General features: G+C 39.1%; 1 protein-coding gene across 5 annotated transcripts in view; it reads right to left on the minus strand.

Moving 5' to 3' along the window:
• The window catches only part of PKNOX1 (PBX/knotted 1 homeobox 1), a 28,392-nt gene extending 11,927 nt beyond the window's left edge, over positions 1-16,465 (minus strand). The window contains exons 1-6 of one of the 5 annotated variants that reach the window (XM_063126580.1): positions 16,317-16,465; positions 9,770-9,861; positions 4,882-5,009; positions 3,497-3,668; positions 1,842-2,012; positions 1,451-1,528 (exon numbers count right to left, since the gene is read on the minus strand). In XM_063126580.1, the coding sequence (XP_062982650.1) occupies positions 1,451-1,528; positions 1,842-2,012; positions 3,497-3,668; positions 4,882-5,009; positions 9,770-9,820 (600 nt within the window). In that variant the 5' untranslated portion in view covers positions 9,821-9,861; positions 16,317-16,465. Of the gene's footprint in view, positions 1-1,450; positions 1,529-1,841; positions 2,013-3,496; positions 3,669-4,881; positions 5,013-9,769; positions 9,873-16,316 lie in introns of all 5 variants that reach the window. The other 4 variants (XM_063126579.1, XM_063126578.1, XM_063126582.1 and 1 more) reach the window with 4 other exon arrangements.
• Between the last annotated feature and the right edge of the window lie 331 nt (positions 16,466-16,796).

Below are 16,796 nucleotides of genomic sequence, written 5' to 3' on the forward strand. Positions count from 1 at the left end.
GATATTTAACTCAGTGCTTTTGTCACTTAATACTGGGCTAATCTCATCCTATTTGAATCAAAGGATTTATATTAGTGTGACAGATTGTGAGATTTGTCAATGGACTAAATATTTACAAATGGTTATCCTGGAATAACTTATCTCCAAATATTTTAAAAATGGGACATGTAAGTAAGCACAAGGCTGAAAACCCATACACACTTTCCTGGAAATAAGTCTCATTGAACGCAATGGGACTTAGTTCAGAGTACACATGCATAGGATTGCACTGAAAATAAGCCACAAGGAAACCACAAATATGTTCAGAAGATACATTAAAAAATGTATCATTATGGGTGAAATCCTAGCTCTTCTGAAGTTAATGGTGTGAATACTCATGATTAAACACGGTCAAGATTTCATCGTTTTCCATGGAAAAGGTAAAGTTCTAAGCGTCTCAAATTTGAGGCTTAAAGAAGATTTCAAACATTTTGGAAACTTCAGATTTAAAACATGTATCTGAACTATAAAGGTGACCTTTAAACACTCATATAATCAAGTGTCTGGATGACAGGAATGCAATTTACAATTAGTACACTGACATAGGGCTGGCATGAAGGGTGCAATGAAACAATGAATAAATCCTACCTTTATTTCTTAAAATGTACACCAATATCTTAATACTATTCATGTTTAACTGAATTTATGCTATGGAGCTGGTGAGTATATGTTGTCTGACTAGCTTCTATGGCAGCTCTCACAGTATGAATGTGAATATAGCCATATTTTGAAGTTTTGGAATACTGCGCTCTGAAATTACTGTAATTAGTGTACTGTTGCCACTATTACTTATGTTCAAAGAGAAAATAGGACTAAGAAAAAATGAAATAATCAACCAACTTCTGTTACTCCAACTACTATTAGCAGTAATTCAACTGCCAGGGACATTTCCCCCCCACCCAGTATTACAGATGTTTTGCATGGGAGGAGGGACCATAGCTTAGTAGTAGAGCACATACTTTCCAGCTAAAGGATGTCTGGTAGCAGTGCCCAAGACCTTAAACAGCCGCTGTCTACTAGAGCAGACAATACTGAGAGACAGGCCAATGGCCTGATTCAGTATAAATAGCTTCATATGTTCTTAAATTCCCCCTCCCCAACAAGGCTGACAGGAGAGGGGGCACTCCATGACTGAAGCAGCAGATGCATAGCCTTAACTGCTTTCCACATGAATCTCTCAGCTGGGTTCTTATGCACATGCAATCCATGCTACTGGATCCAAGGAAATTTATGCCTTGAACCCTCGTGTATGTGGTGGAGAGTAATCAAAGAACCCTTTATTTGCATACAGATCACCTCTCGCTTGGATGAGGCCATTATCTACAATGAGATGAATAAAGCCAACCCAAAAATTAGGCTAAGTGCCAAAGAGGTGCAATGATAATTGTGTTGATTTTGCTCTACTGCTCACATTTTCTGGTGACTGTTTCCATGAAGACAGCTGCTCCAGCAAATCCAAGCTATCTTTATCATGTTTAAAGTTGCTGGACTGCAGACAAAGAGTTGACAAATTATGGTCATTCTTGAGGAATTACATTTCCATGTACCTGACTACCAAGAAACTGCACAAGGGAAACTTGGTAACCTTAACAATATCAAATATTCTTAAAAACTGTTTGTTTGCCAGTCACATATCATCTACTTGTAAATTGCATGATTTACAAATTTAACCAAGTTATTAACATGGTATTGTATATTTATATATTTTTTTAAAATCTATTCTTACCTATCCTGAGCCTTATGCGATAGGATAGGTTATAAAGCAAATACAGAAAATGTATTTCAGATAGCATGAAAGGTACCTGGGGTTGTACAGGTGAATAAGGACTCCCAGATTCTCCACTCAGTAGAGTTTCACTGTTCATTTTAGTTTTCAGACATGCAATATAGCGACTACAGAAATCCTTACAGAGCTCATTAACTTTTTCTAGCTCAAGCAGATGGATTCGTAGAACCTGAATTGCCTTTACCATCTAAATGAGGAAAAAACATAAAGGACTCTGAAACAAGGTTAAAAAACATGGTAAAAAACATTTGCACATGTCATTTATAGCATACTGCAACTGGCCACAGTTCTTTTTTTCTTACACATGATTTGCATAAATGAATTATCATGTGTTAAGCAGCCCTCCTATTTACCAAGACCTTTTCAACTTCTCTCCTTAGCTGCAAGCTTCCAGTATAGGCAGTAAAGAAATGAAATGAAATAAATAATAAATGTGGGAGAGGATGGGGCAAAAAAGAAAAGAAAAGAAAAAGGCATGGGGTAGTGGGCTGCAAAGCAAATACAAAACCAACAAGCACTCCCAAGAATGATAGAATCTGTTCACTGGGGGGGGGGAATAGAGATTTAACAATAGAATCTGATAAAACATGTAGATTATTCAATAACCAACAACTACGTAAAAAAAGTTGAGAACCTTCTATATGGAGAAGCTTCTGTCAGTACTACTGATGCAGAAGCATCAACTGCTACAAGAGCTATGTAGCAGGCATTTTTGAGGATTGTTGTTCTGACACTAAAAAGAATGGTCTGCCATACATTGATGCTATACGCTCATTTTTGTGGGTTTGCACTTTCTGCAGACTCCTATGCAAGTTCCACTGAAAGACACCTACATAGTACTTGAAGGACTTTTAGCAACTGAAGCAGCTGCAACATCTTTTCTCCCCTTCATATAAAGCTAGAACTCAGGTTCATCAAAGGAACCTGAGTGGTAGGACAGTCAGAAAAGATAAAAGGAAGTACTTCTTCATACAAAGCAAAGTTAAATTATGGAATTCGCTACTGCAAGATATAGTGATGGCCACTAATTTGGACGACTTTCGAAAGGGATTAGACAAATTAATGGAGGATAACCCTATCAATGGCGACTAGTCATGATGCCGTTATATTACCTCCAGTAACAAGAGGCAATATGCCTCTAAATACCAGTTCCTGGGAAACGCAAGCAGAAGAGTGCTATTGCACTCATGTCCTTCTTGTGGTCTTCACAGAGGCATTTTTGTGAACCGCCCAGAGAGCTCCGGCTATTGGGCGGTATAGAAATGTAATAAATAAATAAATAAATAAAATTTGGTCTCGCCACTGTGTGAGCAGAATGCTGACCTAGATAGGTCTTTGGTCTGATCCAGCCTCTTGGCTATTTTAAAAGAAATATTTGAAAGTAAATGCTGAAGAACCAGGCTTGATATCTCTAAAAATCAAGAAATAAGGAGGACTTGAAGGCATATTCTGTTCAAACTTCTGTGTTATGAGAAATCAGAATATGCTAATAATGGACGTATGCCAGTTAAAAAGACTAAAAAGGTACATTTCCACCATTTTCTCTGTTGAAAGTTCATAATTTAACTTTTCAATGCCAATTTACTTTTTTTCTGAATAGAAAGTTTTAATAAACATTCCAAAACAAAGTAATATGTGTATGACTCCCCCACCCCAACTGTTTTTACTTACTAAATTATCCGTTTCAGGATCTTCACAAAAAAAAGGTTTTCCTTCCTTCTCCTGCTTCCTAACAAAGTTTTCAATATCTACATCAAAACTTGCAGATGTTGTGCCTTCTGATCCCTGTGTAGATTGTTCACATTTTTCAAATAACAGTGCTAATAAGGGAAACAATGGATGTCTAGAAATAAAAGCAGAAAATATAGAACTGTAAAACTGTGGCAACTTCTACGTGCAAATCAGTATGATGAAAAATATTGAACGTTTTAGACATTACATATATATAATTGCATTAACAACTAATACACTAGGGATTAGGAATCTCTCTTACTTGCTCTTATATTTACTGTTTGTCAAATATGGCTCAACTAAAATTATAGAGCCACTTATACAGGTCTAATTTGACTATTATTGTCATCCCACAGTTTGCCACGAAAGATACTGATGGGTAGCTTGGACTACAGATTACATAGATAGTAATAATCCAGCTCTAAAACAAAGCAATTCTGACATAATAAGAAATTAAAGATGCAGCCAATAGAAAGCCTTGCTTCAAAATGAAGTTCACCATCCTGAGTACCTAAGTGTGTTCAAGCCCCACGAAAATGAATGGAACTTGCTATGCAATCCCATGCTTGTTCACTCAGAAGTAAGTCCCACTGTTTTCAATAGGATCTACTCCCTTGTAAGTAAGGGTGCAGAGGACTGCATTAAGCACACAATGAATGCTGAAAATGCATGTTAGCCATCCCAACGTAAACAGAAAACCCAAAATATGTAAGGTAAGTTGAAAGATGCTGGTTGGTTACTTGGCTTTACCCTACTTCACTGTTTCTCAAGTGCTCGAGCTTAGAAACCTTCTTCTAAACTTATTCTACCCGAGTTCTCTCAGCCCAGCACCAACTCCTCTATCTCACAGCAGAAAGTGCCAATATCTTTACATACAGTCATGTGCATGCAGCAGCTGCTGTGTGCAACAAGCTGCGGACTGGGCACTAATTCAGTACTGGCATTACGAAGGGGAATTGAACAAGACATGACCCCTCCTAAAACCACACACAGGAAATCATCAGTAGAACGAAGTAGCAGTTTTCCCCCACAAGTCAGGTTAGGGTGATACAATGAATGGGAGAGCAGTTGTTCCACAAATCTAATGGGAATCAATGTTCTAAGGAGCATTAATGCCACTACAACTTGGCTTGAAATGGGAGAATGGCAATATCTGCTCCAGGATCTTTTCCTCCCTAGAACTTTGTGTGTTCCCTTCCAGGTAATAGTGTGATTCCGTCCTCCCCCTGGCAGCTCCATCCCACACTTTGAGAACAACCACTCTATCTACTACAGAGAATATTATAATCTACTACTTGAATAACTCATCTTGTCAACACTGCTACCTGTAAATGGCCTGCTTGTCCGCATCCATCGGTGTCTGAGATTCTACTGGAGAAGGACTCAATCCTCCTGCATCTGCTTCCAAGCAGTTTGGATCCTGCTCAGTTTTTAACTCTGTTACTACTTGCATCTGCTGGAAAAGAAGGATGCTTTATATTGCCAACTGCATAGATTCACTACTAAATGGACTGTTTTCTAAGCAAAGTGAAAGGCAAAGGCCTAGTAGGTTGCCAGAAAATTGGTATGACTTGGCAACGACACAAAAAAGTATAAGCAGTTAACAAAAAACTTCTTTAATCCTTGCAACATTTGGAGGCGGGGAGACAGTGAAAAGGTCACTAGAAGTTTGGTTCCTATTAGTAGGTTTCTTTTAATAAATTGTCTGTTACAGAATGCTGTATTTCAGAACCAGCTATTTTTGGATAAAGCTATGCATACACTGCTCCAAAAAACCAGTTTGGGAAAGCAAACCTTGAAAACATCTGCTACCTTCCATTTGTTTCCTTCTCCATGCATATTATACCACGCTAAGCAAAACACTTTGGAAATTATTTCCAATAATTTGTTTAAAAATAACATATAAATAAAATAAACTACTTGGAAACCTTCATTAATTAGGATTCCAATACCTCTTCATAATTTCATCCTAAATTTAAAAAAGCAGATGGTATCTTACAATTTAGGGGTTAGTTATCAAGTATAACAGTGAAAACAGCTCTTGCATTTAAGTTCAAAATGTGCTAGATGGGAATTTCAAAACAATACCATTTTAATAAGACAGGCCTCTCTTCATATACATACACAAGTAGCCATCCTAACTGATGCTAAGGTCTGCTCAGTAAGGAAGAAATGAACAGGTTTGGGTGCAAGGGCTGTGGTGTGACAACTATACACTGTTCTGGGTTTATTGGCACAATTGCTCCAAGCAAGGCCTTGTACAAATGACATTTAGATGGAAAAGATTCATGGCAGGGACAGAATGGGAGAGAGGTGAAGTAAAAACACAGTCTATCCAACCAAATACGCTAATCATGCAAGGCTGATTTTCAGGCACTGTCACTGTTCCATCCCTACTATGTCCATGGACCCCAGAAAGAAGCAGATAGTAAGAAGACAAGCGAGTCAGAAGGCCAATGACTTAGGAGCCAGTGTCACACATTATGATGGTTATATTCATTTTTTAAGGTAACATCTGACTTTCATATGTGATGGAGACTTGTATTTCTAGCATTTAAAGAATTGATTTCACAACTGTGATTTATAATGAGAATGCAGAAAAGTAGTCATGCTGCCATAACAGAAGCATTCTGTCGGTACTCTTAAAGTCAAGCTATTAAAGCACTAATTTTTTATCCTTTTATATGGTATTCTGAAACAAAAAAACAGACTGCTGGTATCAGGCAAGTGAAAGATGAAACATCGAGAGAAGAAAATCATGTACAATGGGAAAAGAATAACATGCTATGAAATGTAAATTTAAAACTAATCAGTTTTAAAGCCACTAATAAATACAACATTCTGCAATCTTGAGACTTTATTTGTAATATTTTTTTTGGGGGGGGGGAACATTGAGCATTGGCATCAGTATGTCAAATACCATTATTCAAATTACAGAGGGACCAGAGGGGTCCCATCCTCCTTACCTTTTGTGCTGTCCCCGTTTTAGAAAATTAAGGAGGAGATGATATAGGTAAAATTGGAGGGACTCCAAAGTGGGCTTGTAGCATCCCCTCCCCCACACCCTGACATTTTACACTATAATATGAGAACTGATCTCTTTATTTGCAATAGATATAGCAGCAAATGTAATTTCATTTTCAACACTCATTTTGGTAGTTTAAGTTTCCTGGAAGAGAAGTATTACTTTTATCTTAATGTACATCATGAAATTTCTTTTTCACGTTTTCTGGTGCTATTCTACAAAGTCATTCTCTGAAATTATCATGCTTACATATACAAACCCTGAAAAAACAAACTCAAGAGACCTTTTTCACCTAAATAATTGGGGGGGGGAGTTTACTTTTTAAATGTCAGAGGCACTTTAAATTTAGGATATACAATTTAAGCATACATTCTGGGAAGCAAATTTTGTTAAAATCAATAGGATTTGCTTCTAAGGAAATGCACATTGAATGATGGTGCCAGCTGCCAATCCCCAAGCCCAGCTTTCCTCAATATGTTTGCAGAAAACTGAAACTATTTTGCTCCACAACAGCTGTTCTTGAACACCAAGAATTAGAATCAAATTTCCAGAAGAACAGTAATTTAGGTTGCAATCCTAAACACAATTACTAGGCCCACTGAACACAATGGGACTGAATTTTAAATAAACATGTATCGGATTGCACTGTATTTAAAAAAGAAATAGCTGTCTTTCAGCTGACTAAGAAGAGCTTTAAAATGCCAAACAAATATAAATATATTCCAAAGCTATGTGTCAATTAAAAATAAAATGCAACACTGTTTTATTTTAAACGTTCGCAACAAAATCATATGGTTATATTTTAGCTGAAAATGCTAAAGCTAATTTCAAGCAGTGATACTACATATACAAAACCTCAATAGCACAAATGAGATAAAGTCAAATGATTATTACATACAATTCTTTATGCTACACATTTACTTGAAAATTCAAAAGAGCTTACTATTAAGTCAAACTTTTTAACATTATTGCCCAAGATGAAACCTGAAGAGTACATGCAGATCTCCAAAAATAAGTGCAGAGACAATTTAACAATTTTCGTAAAGTATATAGCTTGATTTTAGTTGTGTAAATATTCATTTAGAATTGGTTTTGTAATGACTATACTTTTAATTAATTTTTTAATTAACATGAAGAAAATCCAAAAAATGCACACATAGAATTATCAGAATTCCATTAAGTACAACTTTAAAGTATTGACGATAAATAATGACTCCTATATGATAAATTGCTTTCAGATAGATATATCTAATTTTGCATATCTTGTTTTTAGTAGGTTATATACCAATCGAGACATTAAGATCATCTCCTCTGGCCCTCTTCCAGGTGCCCCAACCAAATGAGGTGAGGTAGGTGGGTGCAAGAGAGAGTACCTTCTCAGTGATGGCACCTTATTTGTCAAATGCTCTCTCCAGTACTGTACGCTGCCCAAAGAACTTAATTAAAAGAATGATAAATAAAATACGTTGTTCTAGTTTATTATAAATTCCACTAGAGTGTTGAGCAAAGTCAATATAATGATAGTATGACTGTAGGACTATCATCATACAATATTTTCTCCCTTCTGTGCAGCCTCTAGATATACTAGAATGTCTGCTGTAGCTCTGCATCATATAGTTGTGAAAGACTCCGGCTAGCCTGAAGGACTGGTGCCTTCTCCCCATGAGTTTCACTCACAATTTGCACAGTGATCAAGGGCTGTTACTTACTTTCTAACAAGTTCAAAATGTAACAAGTTAAATGCTAATTATGGCTTGAATCTCTAAGTTTACTTGAGGTAACTTAAGCAGGAAAGTTTCCTATGCCTTTCTCTTCCCTGAAGCCCCTGCACTACTCAAAATGCCTCTATGGATGATTGGAGGCCCTCCTAAACAACCTGGGATGGGGCAGTGGGGCTGCTGCGAGGGAGAAGGGAAGGGAAAAAAATCCTTCTATGAACTTCCTTACATTAACTTATCTTGGGATCCATGTCAGATGTTGGGCGATTTGCCCTCTCACTGTATCCCACGTTGTTCAGGAGGAGTCCCTGGCGTTTTGAAGAGATTTTAGGGGAGACACAAGGGGATGCTGGGTTGGTAGGAAGGAATGGGAATTTTTCTTCCATGAACTTAAATTAGCTTAAATGAAATGTTATTAGATATATGCTCCAAGCCAATATATCTAGTGAAAGCATCAAGAACAATATCAAATAAAGCACCATTTACATGCCTTAATTGCTGAAACTCAACCAGAAGTAAAATAAGGCTACAATCCTATACATACTTACCTCGGCATAAGTCCCTCTAAACTCAATGGGGCCTATCTCTGAGGAGATGTGCATTGGATTGCACTGTAAGTAGTTTCCAAAACTCTGAGGCTAATAATTTCCAAACCTCTGGGGATTGCTGCATGAATCCATTCAAAGGCTGGTTTCTGTGATCACTGAAGTAATATCTTAATGGCATTATTCAAATTGTATTGAAGAGACCATAAAGCACAAAAAAGCCTTAACATGTACACTAAAGTTTTGTTTAAGTCATTTTTGAAGAGAAGTTATTGGTATCATAGCAAAGCTAGCGGCAAACAGGGTTCCCAGCCTGAGATTTAAAAAAATACACAGGGCATGTTTAAACAAAAAATGGCCTACAACTTCCAGCATTCCCCAATCAGCAGGGCTGGCTGAGGAATGCTGGGAGTTTTTCTTTCTAAACATGCATAGGATTGTGCCCTTTCTTTGGCAAGTTTGGGGAGGGAGCATAGCTCACTGGTACACCACATGCTTTGCATGCTGCAGGCCCCGTATCAATCCCCGGCACTTCTAGTTAAAATGCTCAAGTAACAGGTAATGGGGAAGTCTTCTCTCTGCCTGAGACTCTAGAGAGGCACTACCAGTCAGAGTAGGCAATACTGAGCTAGATGGACAAATATTCTGACTTAGTATAAAGCAGCTTCCTGTGTTTCTAAGTCAATTCTCTTCTAAAGGATTTTTGTTTCTTAAAGTTCAGCTGCATCCTGATTAGCTTTCTACAAAGAGCGTTAGAAAACAGATGGGCAGTGTATAAGCCAGCAACCTGGTTTGTGTGCCACATCAAAGCTACCAGCAGGTTGAATAGGTAAGATTAAGTGATTTCAATTACTGAGTGCCATAATTATTTAATAAATTATTTTAACCTGCTACACTGCAGTACACATTTTAAAAAAATTCTTACTTGTTGTCCATCTTGATAGTTGTCTATACTTAATGTCTGCGTTGCCATCATGGTTACTGAGGGTTCTTATAAAGTCAAATCATCATATCTTAGTTCAAATTTTCTAAGGGAAAAAACCCACAAAGAAGGTTAGTATTTTTAAAGAAAGTTATAGAATTCAAGAGATATGACTGAAATATATGTGTGCAGTAGCAAACATGTTTTCCTCCCGACAATGCAATCCATGTGTAATTTTTACAACGACCGATAGGATTCCAGGAACCTTACCCTTAAAAGCCTTTTGACAAAAGCAGATGATGACTATTTAAATCTTGTCAGAAAGTTTGATGAAGGCATGATAGGTGAGTTACTTGCATTTTAATCTTCACAATGAAGAGCTACAGGAATTGCCAACAAAACGCACACATAAATTGCCACAAATATTGATTAAATAATTATTTATAACAAAATATCAAATGTGATTTTACTTGTTAAAATAAAAAAACCCAGAAGGGATAAAAACCAAAAGTAACCAGGACAACTTTTCTAGGTATTAGGAAAATGGTTGTTTCAGATTTTCAGACTATTGAGGAATATTTCATATTAGTCACAGTCATGAATCCAGATAGCACACCAGGGTATTTTTACTGCACCCAGATGTAAGATATCTTTCTATGTCAGAAGTTGCAAAGCAAGTTAAAATTGTCCAATGGTTGCACCAAGGGCAAATTATAATTTAAACAGAACGCATTGTCTTTTTCATAAGTACATACTCTCGTATTCAAGCAGATTTCCCCCCCACACATGACCATCTCACTTTGCCTCTCTCACACACGCATGTTCTATTTGACTTACAAAGAGTTGATTCACACACACGAACCTGTTCCTTATTTTTTCTACACAATTCTTCCCACGTACACATAGAGCAAACAACCTCAGCATCAACTAGGTTGCACACAAATAAAGCCCAGAAGCAGCTATTTCTGCTATCACAGGGACACTTTTTCAACCACGATGAACTTTATCTGTGTATTATTTGGTTCACATAGTTCACAGATGCACACATACCCAGTCTCTGAAGATACACTGAGAAGAAAATGTGTACTTAAAACAGAAAAATCATTCACAAGATGCTTCAGTTATTACAGAAAATATGCACTAGGAGCCACACAGAGATTCTTTATGTAAGAAATACGTAAATTGGTCCTAGGTCACTATGTATAAGGTTCAAATATGCTGGGAGAATTCCCACCTTTCTGATGGTTACATGTGTCTTCCTTTGTAGATTTTTATATGCATTTTCAGACATAAATAGACATGACTTCATATTGCTTCCCTAGGCAAGTAAACCAGCATAGGAAATAAGCAAGAACCCGGATACATTCCTTTGAAAAAATCAGAAGAGGCCCACAGAGGTGTATTAGGAAGAGGTCTGATGCAAAAGTGGGGAAAATCTGCATCAAGCTCAGGTAGCAAACAACAGTTCTTGCAACAACAGCATCTCCATTTTCAGAGCTAACACACTAAAATGTCAGGTGGCTACATTTAAAAGTCATTAAGTTTCTTTCATCCATCCTCATCCACATGCAAGTCATAATTGGAACATAGGAAGATGCCTTATATGGAGTCAGACTATTGGTCTTATCTAGCCCAGTATTGTCAACGCTGACTGGCAGCAGTCTCTCAGGGTTTCAGGCAGGAATTTCCTCAGTCCTACCCAGAGATGGCAGGGATTGAACTGTGGAGCAAACTGCATGCAAAACATTACCACTGAGGCACAGTTCCTCCCCACATATTCTGTGGCACTCTTCAGTCCCTTTATGTTCCACCTGTGTTGACTAAATGTGGTCCTGAAAGCTCTCACTGATACCCAGTGAGCATATCAAAGATACGCTGCCTGCCATTCTTTCTACGAAGACTTTATTCATAGTTGTAGTTCATTGACTACCAGATGATTGCCCTGTCCTTTTGAGTTTTGTTGCGGAAATGTATTTCGAACTAATTCCTTTCAGGAAGTACAGGGTTTTTTTAAAAAAAGAATTATGTCCAAGTTCTCAGGATAGGGGCACGCCTTTCATCTATTACTATTCTGTTATGAGCTCTTCTTCTTTCACTGTTCCTTTCTGGGGACCTCAATGGAAAAAATTCTGCCGAACAAGGCTTAGTGTACATTCCCACAACATATTACATGGTATTCGCCTTTGTTGCTAGTTACTACAGAAGATTCAAAAGACCTTTGGTTGGTCCCTGGCAGAGGAATTTCCTCTCTGAAGGAACCGTTGTTGTTGTTTTACTACCTCACGCTAACCATGCAAGGAAGTTTGCTTTTGGACATCACTTTGGTCAAGGCTCTCTCCAATCAGAATGGGCCAATTTAGCGTGAATGATTTTTTCTTTCTTTTGAAGGTGGAGTTGATCCCTACTTGGGCAGGCAGCCTCCATAATTTTTCAGCTAGCTGTAACACTGTTCCCATGATATTTGCTATATTGCACCTCTAGTTTGATACAATTGGGTTTGGCATAGAAATTTAAACATGTATGAACCAAAATGTATCATACAATTTAATGATTTGTGCTAGATTGCTATGTATAATTAAACTGCATTTTTTTAATGCCGAAAACAGACCAAACTGTAAAGCATGTGTTATGACTTTTCCCATGGGGTGGCGATATTGCAAAACTCACATTCATATCCTCCTTTAAAAATAGATTATATTAAATACTATCTATTCTATTTGGATAAGGGCCTGTCAATGAATTACAGAACGGAAAGACATATTCAGTTTTTTTTGTCAAAATAATAATAATTAAAGGATTATACCACTTGAATTGCTCACAATAAAAACTGACCACCTAATATACTGTCACTTGGGATAGATGTAAATACATTTGAAATACATGTCTGGAAACAAGCTCCTAGTACTTTACCAAGCACACAATTTTGGCAATGTCTTTTCAAACTCAATTATGAGCAAGTCTATCAACATCACAATAGTTGAACATTAATACCTATTTCAAATCTTTATTAAGTCTACTTTCAAAATTGTTATGATATGTTAAGAGCACCCATAAATCCAGCATATATACAAATATTTAACTAAGGGTGCTGAGTTATAATGGCCATGAAACCAAAACGGGTCTACTAAGAAACAAAAGGGAGGCATTAGCAAGCTCAGGTTAACTACCAAGTTTGCATAAGCACCAATAAAATTTAGGGAAAAGATTCAAAGGAGACACCCCCCACTCCAAAGAGCACAATATGGAATGAGCATGCTCAGTGGCCAAATAATGCTGAGTGTCTGTTGTGGGAATGGGGTGGAATGGAGTATCCTGTACGAAAGCATGGTTGGCTGAAATACTTCATACTGCAACATTTGTGTTTTGTTTTTTACTTTGATAATAGTCTGTATTATGAGTTCCTTTTTCGGTGGGGAGGCAGAATACAGATTAAATAAATAAAATTAAAGCAAGCATCAGATGGATTAAAAACCATTTGAAATACTCTCCCAAGCAGCTGACTAAAACATGACATTCCTGAAAGATATCATACATGACTTGTTTATACCTTCACTCCCTCTTTCTGAAACCAGATTACTGGGGCTAAAAAGAAACAAGCAAATTTCTAACCTCACCCAAAAACTATTGATAAAGCAAGCATACCCTTGTGGACAATAATGCATTAGCCAAAGAAGCTTTAATCCCCATTCTTGTTGCCATTTACTTATACAGCAACTTAACCCTATGGTCCACCAAAACTAGCTGGACTGTGCCACAGCCTACACCACCACAGCATCATTTCCAGGTCCACCATGAAAATACAGTATCCCTGTATCACCACTTCCAAGCCTGCATTACTGGTATACAACACTTAAGCACCAATGTTACAACTGAGTTCTTAATGCACCATGGGAATAATTTCAGGATTAAAGTCCTTAGTTGTAAATGTTCAAGGCATCGGACAAACTCAGAAGCTGAAACAGGGATTATACAAATGTGGAGGTATTTCAGGATAAACAACGTTAGTATGAAAATGGCAGCACTTCAAATACACTGAGGCAGGATTCAGCCTATCTGCAATTAGATAAACATGCTTTGAATAATTTAAGGATAAATCTTGAATAGGAAACAAGAGGATACTAAGGTAGAAATGTGGGCAAGCAAATCAGATTGTGCACACATTACTTCTGAATCATTTCAAAAATTATCTTTGAAACTAAATCAGCCATTTTAATTGGTATTCAGTTTCACCATCATCTAAAGAGGCTAGCTGAACAAACAATACCATAGCAGCCCAAGCTAACATTTCAATTGTCTTCTTTCTAGGTCTTGCAAATCACTATTATCTGAGTTTAAAGGTACAATTATACACTCAGTTGCTCACTAAAGTCACAAAATAATTTCCACTAGGCAAGGAAATTGTTAACATTTCTATTCAGTGATGTGGCCGTAGGATGGAAAGAACAACGTGGTGCTATTTCCAGCCTGTGACAAATGAATATAGTTGTATCTCTTGGTTTATTAAGCCTATGTGCACACCTGCAATTGCACCAGAGGACTCATTCCTCAATACAGGAGCACTGAGACACTCTTGTAAGTATTTATCTCAATTCAATTTATCTGCAAGGCTAATCTGCACTAGATTTGCATATCGATCCTTCAAACTCTAAAGAGGAAAAGGACTCCATTGTCTTTATCATGAATTGTGACCAATTTTCAATGCTCATTTAGCAAAGCTATAGTCTATATATGTCCTGGTTACACCTCACAATTAAGAGATTTCAGCATCCAGAGAACTTTAAGTTTCCTTTACTATCAAGATTCTAGCCTTTAGTCACCAAAACAGGCCTGAAATTATAAAGATAGTTCTTACATAGATCTCAGAAGCTGTGGGAGAACAGCTTAACAAGACTGGCTTCAATGTTTTGCAAAGCTCTTTTCCCCTCTGCTTATCAAAGAGAATTAAGCAAAATTAACAAATCCATAGAAGTTATATTTTTAAGACTCTCACACATGTGGGTTCAGCCTTCTTTAAGGCATAGAAATAAATTGCTTTGATACAGAACTGGTATTTTGGTTTAGCTCAAAACTGTCCCACTTCTTCTGAACCGGACTGTAGACAAGGGCAATGGCTATACATAGCATGAATTGCAATGTCAGCTTGGTGAGGAAATTTTTCCTGAAGGCTTCAGATCCCAATTTCTGCACTATACATTTACATTAGCATCAATCCTTCAAAACTTGCCTTTTTAAAATAAATAAATGAATCCTAACATTATGGCATTATATATAATCCTTTTTCCCCTTGGTTTCACAAAACTTGAGGGAATGAGGACTCTTAAAACTCAAGGCTCATTTTTATAGTAATTTTAAAAGATGTATCTTTTTATCCAATTTATAAACTGGATGAGTGGTAGAAGAATGTTTACCAACATCATCAAGTGAAGCAATGAGTACACATTATCTGATCGCACAGGTGTTTTAATATGTGGGGCTTGCATCACGGAATACAGCATATTTTCCAGTTCTGTCAGAGGCTGGCACTACTACATTTAATGCCAGCTCCTGTACCAATTCTGTATTTTTCCATTTGTTCCCAATCAAAAAAATCCTTAACATTTACTCAGGGGACACAGAATTCCTGCTGTGTCTGTTGATTCCTCCAAGTTTAAGTTCTGTCATGTATACTATGATTTTCTTCTCCCTTCTTCTGGAGTTATGCGAAGTACTTATTCCTGGCCTTTGAATGACTGAAGTCATGTCACCAAGCATCTAAAAACGGCTCAGAAACCAAGAGGAGGCAAAACGCTCCGCGCCTTTATTGTTAACAACCAGATTACATAACAATTCCCAAGGATTTCCCAGCACTTCACAATCACAACGTTGCGTCCTCCGCGTCAGTTTATGTGCAAAAAGGAGGATTATTTTGACCGGCTGAAAGGCAGCTGCGAACCACGGTGGGTTTGGGAGGGGGGGGAAGGGTCCTCCCTCACGCCTTTGCTTCGCTTCTGGATGCGAGGGAGCCCGAGCCGCACTCGAGGAAGCAAAGGCGGGGGGGGGGGAATCACCAGCAGCTGTTTAACTCCGCTCGAGCTGCTTCTTCAGGTCTATCGGAATGTCCCTGAAAATGGCCCCTTTAAATACCGCTCTCCCCAAGCCCACTTCGCCTCGCGCCACAAACAGCTGTTGCCCTTTTCTCTCTCCTCTCCCTCCTCCTCCCTCACCTACTCCACCCCCTGAGGCGCGCGCCACCACCCCTTCCACGGGGCGCGCGCCCGCGCGCGCCACCTCCTCCTACAAAAGCAACGGCCTCTCGGCGGCTGTTCCAGAAATTTCCTCACTCCCCCTCCCTTTCCTTCCTCGCGCTTGCCTGCCGACGCCCCTAACCCCCCTCCGGGTAGGTTACGGTGCGGATGCCCCCCACCCCGCTATTCCGTGTGGCGGGCTCGCCTCCCCCCACTCTGCCCCGCATCCCCGGGTCTGTTTGCGCGGCTGAGCCAAGACGGCCAACAGCGGCGGCGGGCGCGCCGTGATGGATGGCTGGCTGGCTAGGAGCAGGTTTGAGTGACAGCGCTTACCTGGGTGCCAATCTTCGTCACACTGACAAGCGGCTGCAGCAATCGGGACCCGCACCGCCGCGACACGCGTCACCACGCACACACGGCCTCGTCCAATCGGGCGACGCGTCGAGCTAGACGACACCACGCTTCACGAGACGTCTTATCAATATTCAGTGAGGGAGCGGGGCACGTTGTGTTTTTAGATACGCCCACCCCGACGCACGCTCTGGTGAAAGGGCGGGGCGACGGCTGAGGCTCCGCCCCCTCAGGCCTCCGCGCGCGACCGCATCAGCCTTATGAATACTCATAAAGTGGGCGGGGGCGCCATGCACGTCGTTCGGACGCCCTTGCCCGCCTCCCTTAGTTTCCTATAGCGGACCTCGAAGGTGGGAACCGTTCCCTTGGTAGCGGCGTGCGTGGGTGGGGCGGTGCTGCGCTGTGCCGTGCCGAAGACAGGCTCCATTCCTTGGAGTCATTTAGCCAGGCCGAAG

This window comes from Elgaria multicarinata, chromosome 5, assembly GCF_023053635.1.
Source record: "Elgaria multicarinata webbii isolate HBS135686 ecotype San Diego chromosome 5, rElgMul1.1.pri, whole genome shotgun sequence".
In the NCBI taxonomy this organism is placed as follows: domain Eukaryota; kingdom Metazoa; phylum Chordata; class Lepidosauria; order Squamata; family Anguidae; genus Elgaria; species Elgaria multicarinata.